This window comes from Trematomus bernacchii, unplaced genomic scaffold (assembly GCF_902827165.1).
Source record: "Trematomus bernacchii unplaced genomic scaffold, fTreBer1.1, whole genome shotgun sequence".
In the NCBI taxonomy this organism is placed as follows: Eukaryota; Metazoa; Chordata; class Actinopteri; order Perciformes; family Nototheniidae; genus Trematomus; species Trematomus bernacchii.
In genome coordinates, this window is record NW_022987778.1 from 2565080 (window position 1) to 2577535 (window position 12456).

Here is a 12456-nt window from a genome sequence, read left to right on the forward strand (position 1 = left end):
CAAAAATGCTCATACTTGTGCTTGAGGTCTCATTAGACGATAATAAAAAGAAAATGGGGCAGAGTCTGCAGTGGGTTGGTGTGGAGGTGTACAGTAAGAGACGTTAAAAACCTGCTGGAGGTCTTAAAATATGCGGGAGGGGGGAAGGAAAGATTTGACTGTGCCAAAAATGTACAAGTATTCACACTTTGATGTTGAATCGCAGCACATAATCAGATAAATATGTCTAGATCAGACAAAAATCAGCCCGCAGGTCATTTTGAAGGAACGAAGCAAGAACAAACAGGTATAGGCATGCACCAAAAGAACTGTAAGCTACATACTTCAGGGTGTGATTTAACACTAGCACTCAACTTTTAATTTAGTCTGCTTTAATCGGGCTAATTATTTAATCATAATCTTAATTAAAAACACTCACATTGTGCATTACCAGTATTTCAATTCAATATATTAGTAGCCAAACTAGCATTACATGTAATCTCTTTGCCAAGTTATTTCCTTTATTTTCCCCGTGTTCACATCTAACTTAAGTCCTTACCATATCTTCTCTGGCTTTGAAGATCTACTGCACAAACCAACAAACTAGCAACACTGAATCATAAGTGCAATTCAACTTCTCAAAACAAAGTAAAAGTGAAGCTAAGTAAGACATGGCGTCATGTGATAAATGACGCATTGACTTTTAGAATTGCTTTGCAAACAGTGAGGTCTGATCATGTGTTGGAGCTGTGAGGCGTGACGGCTGAATTTCAGATAAAGCTATTTGTTGGACTGCTGATTAACGCTCACCTACATCCTTATACTTAAAATTGCAACAGGGAGGGATTAGTAGAAAGGTACCATGGGAAGTCAGTGAAGGAGGAAGATTGATGAACAGAAGACATCAGCGATAGAAGTAAAGAAATGTATACCAAACTGCGAAGACAGATGGGATTGAAAGAAAGTAAAAGCCAGACGGATTGAGAAACAAATAGGAAACTCATAAAAAAAGAGAAAGATAATGACACGTGGTGTGACTACAAACAAGATAGCCAAGTCCGGACCAAAGTCTTCAAGTTCAAACTCATTTGTTCCATTTTACACCCCCTCTGCCCACAATGCCACATCTTACTCTACAGTCTTGCCAAACACAACAAGGCTTGGCCACTTGGGCTTATTACTACCATCCAAACACTCATCATCTCCGGAACAATGGTAAATATATCGAGTGCAACAACAGGGCAAAAACATGCCAGGTGAAAACAGCTGGTAAGGTTAATATCTACTTTTCTGTGAAACACAAGAGAATTGGCTTTTAATACATGATATTATAAATCCTTAGAGCTTTTTGGAGTTTTCTCTTTCCTGTAGAGTATAGGTTTTGGCACATTTGTGCATTCCCCCCCTGCCTGAAACGCCTCGATTGGACTCCTTTTTTTACTTCCGTGACATCACTATTGCTGCGTTTCCATTACAGTTTAGTAGCTGGGGTAGTAACTATAGTAACGCAGTGTAGGCAGAGCCGTGACGTCATCTTCAATACGAACCACAAAACCAAACATCAGCCGTTAGCTGTTAGCACTCAGAGCTCACAGCTCCTCATATCTGTTCAGAAACTAGACAAAAGTTAAACAAGTACAAACCACAGACTGCCTGTGTCATGGTGAATACAGTCGCTGCTTTATTTATGTCTGTATAGGCCGTTGTTGTGAGTGTGGACGGTCGGAGCTTATACAACGTTAGCTTAGCTGATCTCCATTCAGAAAACACGCATTTTAAAAGGTTTTTCGCCTGCCGTCTGTCTGCAGACTTGTCAAAGCATTAATTCATGGTTTTTACTAACCGGTATCAGCATGTTGTTACTTCGGCATCATTTTGAAACGTGTATTACAATTAAATCACGGTCAAATATGTTCATTTTGTTGTAGTTGTAGCCACTCACGTCACTAGTTTAGCATATTCAGCCTGGTTGTTGGCCCGGAAAGAACCGCGATTTTGGAGGGCCAGAAAAACTGTGAAAAGGTACCCGTTAGCCGGAACAACCCCTAGTGGAAACGCAACCAAAAACGGGCCGCTTAAACCGTGCTACGCGCTGCAGTGGAAATGCGCCATATGTAACACATGCACTTCTATTGGCAAGTGCTCCAACACATTGTACGTGATAGGCTAAGGAGCGGGACATCTCTTAAACGGTCGACCAATCACAACAGTGCTGGCCAGCTTACCAATGAGAACAGGAAGTATGAGAATAAATAAAGCACTTTTTAATCATTAAAGCATGTAAACATGTCACAGTAGAAGCACAAAATACAAACATGACCTTCAAGATAAGTATCACATCCTCTTCTGGTAGGTCACATGCAAAGCTATGTTTGTCTATGGATGACACGTCTTTAGGGTTAACATGTATGCAACTGATAAAAAGACTGTATTCAGAGTTCATGTCTCAACATTTGTCAGGGTCACGGCCAGCAACAAAGCAACAAAGTTTGTGTTCTCAGCCAGACTCAAAGAGATCAAATGTTGTTTGTTTTCAGTTATAGCAATGGATCATTTCATTAAGCTTTCAGAGCGTGTCCAATGTCTGCATCTGTCCTGTAACTCAACACCAGTGTCTCCATCAGATCAGCCAACACTTGCACTGCATGTGTGGAAGCAGAAGAGTTATTTTTTGATCTGTTGTAAAAGCACAGATTGGCGTTTCATTACTGACACTAACGGGCCGTCTCCACGGCAGCGTTAAAAAAATCTTGAAACGCTTCTGCCCATTCACTTTGAATGGGGTGACGTCACTTTTTTTCGCTTTCGCCGAAATGCATTGTGGGCAGGCGAGCGGAAATTCTCAGGATTTTCAAGATCCAAAGTTGAACAATGTTCAACTTTTGAAGCTGAGGAGGAAGCGTCAGCCAATCAAATCCCGTGTACGCAAATCTGACAGTTCAAGCTCTAGCCAATCAAACGGCGTGTATGCTGGGAGAGACAGACCGCAGGTCATTTCCTCATATTCCAAAACATGGAGGAGAAATTAGCGGTAGCGAATCAATCACCCGGTGCTTTATGACCAGACCTACCGGGATATAAACCGGAGGAGCCAGGCATGGAGGGAGGTGGCAGAGACAGTGGTATGTTTTCGCCTGTTTTGGGGAGTTTATATCCAGTTTACTTCGGGCTTTTTGGCTTCATATGTCGCGGGCGGGAGATTCATGTGATTGGTTGATCGCAAAAAAATCCCCAAGCCTCAGATACGCCCACCTCCAAGATTTTTTTAACACTGCCGTGGAGACGGCCCGTAATTGATGGGAAGTTGGCGTCATAAAGTAATTACTACAATCAGCTGTTTTAGATACAATAGCAGTTTTACAAAACTTCTCAACACATTTAAAGCAAGTTCCAATCAACAAGTCAGACTGAGATCATCTATGACTTACTTTTTGTACTTTGCCTTTCATTTCCTTACACAGATGAAGTATGTCATGCTCTGTGGTAACTCCCTCTCTCTCTAACAGTCGGATGTATTAATGCACCACAACTCTTAATAGACTTCTCTAATGAGTCTACGTTTTTTAACAATACTACAAAACATTTATAGACTCACTTTGACAATATAAAAACAGGGTATTTTTAAAACAGAAGTTTTAACTACCTCAAGCAAGTTTCAAATGTATTTAATTCCATAATATAAGGAATTGAAACCTGAGGCTGTCTGAAATGGTGGAAAACTGCTCGACAGTCTAAAAAATAACCACATGCTTTGAAATGTCTTTGCAGCAATGTAAATGCATGTGTAGGCTGAACCATAGAAAACAGTGGTTTGACCTTTAAGGGAAGCGGGCAAATCCGTATTTTCAGGGGACTGAGATAATAATACAAGTCATTCTTGGAGGCCAATCATCGACAAGATTCTGCTTTCACAAAGCTTCATCATCACTGTAAACTGATGGTTCAATATGAATGGTCTATGCAGGCAAAAAGCACATTTGAAAAGCCTTAAGTGGTCTAGTAGCTCCTGGTATTAAAGTTCCTGTGGTTTGAAGTCTATGGCTGCGTCTCACTTCGGTTATTTTTCATTTCCTCGCTCCTCGGTCTCAGTATCACCGGAAGTTGATTCGTCTGCGCCATCTTGAGTAGCGTCCCAGTGTCCTTATTTGTGCCGGAGGACCGAGGAGCGATAACGGAGGAGCGATAGTCGAGGAACTACCAGACCATCCTCCGGTCAAATCCTCAGACACTCGCCCCGCCCCCTTACTGTGTATCGCTCACTGATTGGACGATGCAGCCCATGCACTGATCTGGCTGCTGTCAGACGATCAGCTGTGCGGCGTCATCACAAACGGACGTCGCTTCACGTGACGCTCCGGAGGAAAGGACGTCCCATTGCTCTTAAAACTCATTTCCCTGCTTCTCGTGGTTTCCTTGCGTCTCTCCATGCTTCCCTGGTGGGAGGGACTAAACGCAGGGAAACGACGCAAGTGAGGGACGCAAGGATTTAATTTAACCGAAGTGAGATGCACCTTATGTTCCTGTTCTAATGTTCCTGTAATCAGCCTTATTGTCTTCTGATTGTTCTCTGCTGCTGTGCTGTTGGAGCTTTTATTGCTGTATTAAAGCTACTGTACTGTATTCACATTTCCAAGCTATTGAGAACCGTGAACACACAAACAACAGGAACTGTTGTAAAGCAGATAGTCTTGTATTATTCACACTCATTACAGGATCTAGTCAAAGTTCCTCAAAGCACTTCATGCCCCCGGTATCAAAATGTTATGGAAATACAGCATCTCTCTCTCCCTGGGGTATACATGAGAGAGGAGTTGGCCCCGTAACTCATGAGGGCGATTCCTTACAGTATGTCATTCTGGTGCTGCTGTGGGGCGAAGGGAGCTGCACAGGCTTGTTCCTGTTTATTACAACATGGGTGCAAACTGCCAGGGAAGCAGATGGAACAAGGGGAGCAAGCTAACACACATACCATCCCAACCTCACATACATTAAGATTGCAGGCAGACTGGATGTAGATAGAAACAGTAAGAGTGTGAAAAGGGCTGACGTAAAAAGGCTTACACAACACGGTGTCCGATCAGCAAACACAGACTTAAACATAGATGTGATACATAGGAAGGAGTAAATAAACAATGATTCATCCTATTCCTTTCAATGGGAGAGACATTCCTCAACATGGAAGACACAGCTGGGTGTACAGACTGGACACCATGCCTTGATGAGTAAATGTCTGTAAAGTCCTACACATGGACTTGAAAATTCTACTGAATAAGTACATTAAAACAGCGCTCGCTGGTCATGTTTATGACCCGTTTCACAAAGTTCATTAACATTTTTGGACCGTTCTGTACACTAATCTTTACAAACCCTGTCTCAAGATTGTCTCAATAGTCCTGGTTTTTCACAACCATGGGAAATTTGGGAAACAGCAGCCTTGTAAGGTTAATCATCACCCCGTTGTGAGAGAAATGTACCACAGAGACCAATTGTTTGGTCACTGTGACACACAGAGAAATACAATGAGCAGGAAGTGGGCGACTTGACAATTGCAAAAAAGGAAAGAAAATGGACACAATGTTCAATAGATTAGCCTGTCCAGATAAAAAAGTACTATTGTTGAGTGTTTGACCAATATCTTAATGACCCAGATTAGTTTTTATCTTGTTCTGCAGTTTATGACCGCAGACTTCTGGTGCTTTCCGTCTGAAAAGTACTTCTGGAGCAGCACATCATATATTTTACTCAAGGCAACTTCTTGTTAATCCGACACTCTTATAATGATTACAGATAAATAAACATGGTGACAAATTAATGTTTGTATGGTAGACCTCGGTATGGTTGTACTGCCGACTAAAACACAGTTTCAACTCAGAGCTGCCCGCCACATGACAGATGGTTGTTTAGTTTTAGGGGGTAAAAGAGATTTAGAGGCAGCAATATCCAATGCCACTTGCCCACAGCACCGTCCCAAATGATTGCTCTAAATATTCATCACAAGAAATCAGATCACAAATGTCTTGCATGGCGAAATTAATCACAAAATGTGGTAGGGGGAAATTGCAGGGTGATACATTGGGTAGCCAACCGTAGAGAAATACTAATTACAAGGAGCAGAAGGAAGCTTGAATGGATGAGCACTACAGTACATGCAGTTATAAGACTTTGATGGGTGTTTTGGGGTGGATGAGGAAATCCACCATCATTTGTTTAGACTTAACTTTACCCTTACTCACCTATTTAGAAAGAGTTTGTGGTATATTGAGTAATGTATTCATGCTGTCAACCTGAGTTTCCCTGCTGGGATCAATAAAGGTCTGTTTTATCTTATCAATAAGGTGCCAGGAAATATGATTGGTAGTAAATAGATATTTCATGGTGACGCTGGACAAGTTCAAATGGATGGTGGATAGTAAATATGTTGGGGGTGATACATGTGTGACACTGGCAAGGTAGTTAGTCCCCTGGTTTAGTGGCCAATACTAACTGAAAAGGGAAACCATATGGTGTAAATATGTGCGTGTGAAATATAATACTTGGCAGAACAGGACACAGGTGCAGGTTTAACATTATTCATGGCTCTGTTTCAATTCTCCCTGTAGACCATGCCTTTGAGCCAGCAGCCATAGTACCAGAGTCCTGGGACTAGTACACATCAATGCAGTGCATTAGTATTTAAGCTTATTTGAATGACGAAACTAACAACCGTTCAGGATAAACACAGCTTTAGACATCAGGAGTTTTTAACACTGAAGAAACGCTAATCTGCTTCATCATGTGGTGTGGTTTGATCAGACAGTGGTCTGACAACATCAGCAAACAACCGCAAAACCGTCATTACATTTAGTTTGAAATGCTGTTAAAGTAATGTGACATGGTCTTTTTCAAACTGAGCCCTGCCCACTTCAAAACAGTAAAGAGTGTACATCAAGATTGCTGATATAAAATTACAAAAAGCTTTGGTAGACAATGGTGTATTCATGTAGGTGAACATAGTAAGGCATATTGAAAAAAAAGTTACTCCGGCCAGAATATTCCCGTATGTGTAAAGTGAAAAGGCCTTTAGAAATATTTGCAGACTTGCCCTGAAATCGTAACAGATTTTCATTTTCAAACATTTACATTTACTGCGATCCTACCTGATGGTTTGGTTTGTGCTGGGAGGAAGTCCCCGGGATGTTGAGCGAGTGACTCCTGGTGACGGCCGCTCCCGTTGAAGCTCTCCTGGATTGCGAGCGGACCGTCAGCGATGCCTTCTCCTCCGGCGGGGGGCTGCTGCTGCTGCTAGTGTTCCCTTCAGTCTCAAGCACTGCATCCCAAGGGTCCCCTGCCACTGTCGGTACTGTCTGTGCATCGGCCGCTGATGCCGGAGTCGCTTCGTCATTCTCAGCTTTACGCTTTGTAAGTGGGTCTAAATCCAGCCAGTCAAAGCGACTGATGCTAGAAGATTCCACCCCCGCTGGCTGCTGGGGAGGCGGGTTAGGAGCCAGAGAAGCCGGGCGCGCTATCGAGGAATCCAGTTCAGTGATGGCCAATTTGCCGTTCTTCAAGTATTCTGAGGTGCTGGCAATCTTGTCTAACAGTTTGGCCATCCCAGGGTCCACTGCTGGCTGATGGAAGATCATGGCAGCAGCGGGCTGGATGGGAGTGAAGGACATGAAGGATGGCTGCTGCGCCGACATCGTCATGAAGGGCGACATGGTTGGAGTGAAGCCGTTCTGAAATGTGCCGGGTTTGGGGAACGGAGCAGAGGGGAACATTGGGGGAGGCTGATGAGTGGGAGTGGACACACTGGAGTTAGACGGGGTGGACAGAACAGGTGTCCACTGGTTGCTCTGGAAGGGAGAGGAGGGGCAGGCATGGCCTCCAGGGTAGGACGCACTGAGGTTAAACCCCAGTAGTGAAGAGGGGCGAGACACTTTGCTGTTCATCCCAAAGTTATCATCCAGGAGGAGCTTTTCAAGTTCCTCATTGGTCAGCTTTTCCACATCAATATCCCTGAACGTATCCTGTTGTGCCTTCTTCTTGGCCTCTGGGAAGACGATGAGGTCCTTCTCAGGTCTATTATTTCCAGGTGAAGGACGAGGAGCAGTAGTGGTGGAGTTAAAAGGTTTTGGTTTCGAGGAAGATGAGGATATTGGAACTGGAAGAGTGGGTCTCTTATCCCTTTGCAATTTCGCTAAAGCCTCTTCCTCCATGCGCAGAGCTTCCTCTTTACCCACAACCCCCTTTGACTTGGGGACATCCACCTTGAACCCATTACCACTTGATATCTGGGCCATTCTGTCAACTGCAGGGTGCCATGAGTGACAGCTTTTACGTCAGTGTGGCTCAAAGGGCTGCACAGCAAAACTTTAGACACCTAAGAAAGGAAAAACAACAACATTTGGATTATGGCAGATTGTATCATTTCGGAATAGACTATCAAATCACACCAGAAATATTATAGTATATATAATTATAATTGCCAGTCAAGGTAATATTTGTATAACAGGATGTCGACAGAATCTAGATCAAATATTGTTTATTGTGTACTGTATGATGTCTAATGCCAGCCTAATTTGTTAATTGGCATTTCTTTATTGAAGTTTTCCCTTTGTCTTGTTGCTGTAAGCAGACTCTGATTGCTTATTGATTTTCTCCCATTTGTCACAATGCAAAGCCTATAATTACTTGCGCTTGTTTTGAAGTCAAGGGTATCAATTAGGTCACTTAACGGGCATGTTCGTTACATTTAAATTGATCAGATCACTCACAACAAGCTTCCCTCCATCAGCGTGCTTCTACGATGTTCACCTTGACAATGTAGGGGTCACAGCGCAATGGTTTAACCAAGCAGCCGTACTGACCACATAGCATAAAAGGTAGAGATGTCCCGATCCGATCACGTGATCGGGGATCGGAGCCGATCACGTGATTTTCAAAAGATCGGAAGAAAAAAATCGGGGATCGGAATTTTTTTTTTTTTTTTAATAAAAATATTTTTCTTATTTTATTTAATGTTACAAAACAAAAATGACCATGTTCACGTCTTAAAGTCATCCTGAGGCCTTAGTTTTGGTTTAAAATTACACAACATCATGTATGTGTTGCTTCTTTTGGGCTTGTTTTCATAGACCTGGTTGCTTATTTCTCTCAAATCTGGCAACAGAGTGGGCGCAGTGTCTAATAGTAGCAGTAAGCTAACGAGAGGCTACGTTCAGCTGGTGACTCGGGAGTCGGGACAGAGAAAATGTCAGGAGTTTGGAAGTATTATAAAATTGAAAGCAAAGGCAGTGTAACAGCCAGATGCAATGTTTGCAAGGCGGAGGTTCCGCGTGGTGGAAAGAACAGAGCTACGTTCAACACGACCAATCTAATACAAACACCACCAACAACACGACGAGTACACAGCGGCCACTCGGGTAACGGCACTGAAACAACCGACACTTTCAGAGACTTTTAAAAGGAAAGAGAAACTGCCCCAGAACAGTGAAAAGGCCAAAAAAATAACAGCCAAGATAGCTGAATTCATCGCGTTGGATGACCAGCCGTTATCTGTGGTGGAGAACGTGAGGTTTAAGGGACAACTTGAATGCTTTTCTCCTTTTTTTTTTTCTCTTAATGCATTGCATAAAGATCGGATCGGGAAAAATCGGTATCGGCAGATTGTCAAAATCAAATGATCGGAATCGGATCGGGAGCAAAAAAAGGTGATCGGGACATCCCTAATAAAAGGAATTGTGCAAAGTGATTTATAACACCAGTTGACATGTGACTCACACCATTTATCGGCAAGTAACTTCTGTGCAGGAAAGCGTCTAGCAATTCATTGTTACATTTTCAGATCTCACTATCAGATCTCAAGTTGATGTCATGAAACATGTTTTTCCCAAGTTAATCCCAAAAAAGGGCATCTTCCATTCTTGATCATCCTAAATAGTTATGGTTAGCCTACAACAGCCCACTACGTCTATAAAGTGAGGAAAACATTGCTGCAGAGTGTCTTGTGGTCCCAAAATGACACAGCGCCTTCTCAAAGCGACCATTCATCGGCCCCATCACAGCCCCAGGGTTGAGTGAGTTTCTTCCCTCCCCAGGCGTCACCGGCCTCTCCTGAGCTTCCCCTCCCATTGTGGTGGAGAGGGCAGGCTAGGGCTCAGGCTAGCCTAGCACTATTGTGCAGCTGAGGAATTTGGCACGCTAAGCAGCACAACGGGTCTCTCGCTCTCCTCCTTTTGGCCTTCTCTCGCTCTGTTAGCATTATGTTAGCACCATGGCCCCAAGATTGTCTTATCAGCTGTGCTAACACCAGCGGGCAGTGACAATGTGGCTGCATTCATTAAGCATTGGACTAGAAGAGGGTGCTGCCAACTTTGCCAAGAACACAGTTTAGGGACATTAAAATGCATCAAAAGAGAGGTCATTGTCTTTTGGCGCCTGCTGTCACTGATGGCTTAACCATCTGCAGAAATGCTATGACCAAAGTAGATCATCCGTATATATATTATTGATTTTGCCCACAGTTAGAGTGCATGCTCCGACAGACTGGAGCTTAGATGTTAAAGTAACTGTTCAATAACAAAAAAGGTCAAATCCTATGCTGCCAAGTGTCCAGTTAACACACTATGACAGAGACTACACAGCAGCTACATGCTGACTCTGTATGTAAACAATTAATCAATTTCACGTGTGATTAAAGTTCATTACCATCGGTCCTGATTTTTTGAGTGTTGCAAATGCTGGGCAGATCAATCCAATAACAATTCCATACAATGGGTTCCATGCTAATCCATTGAGCTACACTTAAATGACCAAACCTTTGGCTAAACACAGATGATCCTGACTCAAGATAACCATATGCTTAGAGTCCATATATGGCAAAAGGAGACATTCAATGGAGGAAAGCCCCACTTGTGGAGAAATGCCCACTGCAGCCAAGACAAATACCCTTTTTGCAATGCACCATGGTGAAGGATGGAAGAGTCCGGGTCCTGTAAGAGCTGTTTAACATGACATTACTACTGTTTGAGCACCACCATTATTTTAAGCTTTTGACATACTGTTTACTTTAATTTGGCCATTAGGTAGATTTAGGTTCGTAAGAGCGTCTTCATCGCTTGGTCTGACAGGACAACATCATGTTTATCAGGTTGTTCAAGATTTGCGATAATGCTTACTGACGTTTAAGCCGATACTGTATATTCTAGGGATGCTCCGATCGCCAATCCGATCGAGTGGGCGGGGCCTATGGGGATCTTCCATTTAAAGTGATGTTTAAAACTCAGTTAATGGGGCTCATTCACTGGCGCTTCCACAAACAACAACCAACATAATTATTACATTCAAAAAAAATCTACCAGCCTTAAAACTGTGCAAAAAATTAAATCCAGTGTATCTTATGCAAAGTCATATCAGGTGGATACTAGGGATGGGAATTTGAAAGCAAATGTATATTCGAATATTCGACCCCCAAAAAAACGGTTAACCGATTAACCGAAATGTACATATCCTATAAAAAAATCAAAAGAATGTGGGAAAAATCTTTACAAAAAATAAATAAATACATACAAAATAAATACATGTTCAAATAAGTATAGAAACCAAGTCGAATTTGGCAAATGTATTGAACTGGTGATCACAGTTTGAACAGTTGACAGCTATAGGCCTACAGCTTTCATGCTTCAAACATAACTTGGTTTTTAAATGAAAGAGGGATCATACACGAACAACATAACGGGTTAGGGTAACGTAACCCTATCACAACAGAGATCAACAACCTATAACAGGGCCTATGCACAGAATGCAGCTATTCAATACTCATTCTTGTTTAAGAATATGAGCATGTCTACTCAGGGGAGAGGCGGGTGCGGAGGCGATTCACAATCAGGCCAGCTGTAGAGAAGACCCTCTCAGCTGGAATTTGGGCATAAGATGAGGTTTGAGTCTGCGTGATCTGCGTGTAGGGAGGGGCAGCAGCCATATCATTATCTAGAACTAGCTAGATCTGATGGATTTGGACATAAACATGAGTGAAGTATAACCAGAGAGAGAGAGAGATCAGCACCTGCAGCTCTGCCCGCTGTGAGGGACCGGTGAGCGGAGCAAAACACACCTTGAGACCTAACACACTTAGCTATGGCACTGTCGTATACATTGAATTATTCCATTTGATAATATGTAATCACCTAAGGCACCCCTCCCAACAAAAAAAAAAATATTCGAATATTCGATTAATTGTTCCCATCCCTAGTGGATACCTTCCAAAGCTATAGTTGTTTTAGTTTAAAATCCTTCCTTTTGTAACTCAAGGAAAGAAAAGGGTTGTTTTATGTACCATAGACACCTCTCATTCAGACTGCTTCAGATAAACTGTGGAAAACATTTTGTCACAAAAAGATGATTGTTAAATTTGGAGTGGATCTCTTAATGACAGGAGTCTCACTCAGAGCAAACATGGCTTTTATTTTTCAAGGCAGACTTAAACAACGGTGGACCTAT

General features: G+C 42.6%; 1 protein-coding gene across 2 annotated transcripts in view; it reads right to left on the minus strand.

The window, feature by feature from the left end:
* pik3c2a (phosphatidylinositol-4-phosphate 3-kinase, catalytic subunit type 2 alpha) overlaps nt 1-12456 on the minus strand; it is a 62833-nt gene that overhangs the window by 47415 nt on the left and 2962 nt on the right. For both annotated transcript variants that reach the window (XM_034149297.1, XM_034149298.1), the window contains exon 2: nt 7116-8338. In XM_034149297.1, the coding sequence (XP_034005188.1) occupies nt 7116-8258 (1143 nt within the window). In that variant the 5' untranslated portion in view covers nt 8259-8338. The remainder of the gene's footprint in view (nt 1-7115; nt 8339-12456) is intronic.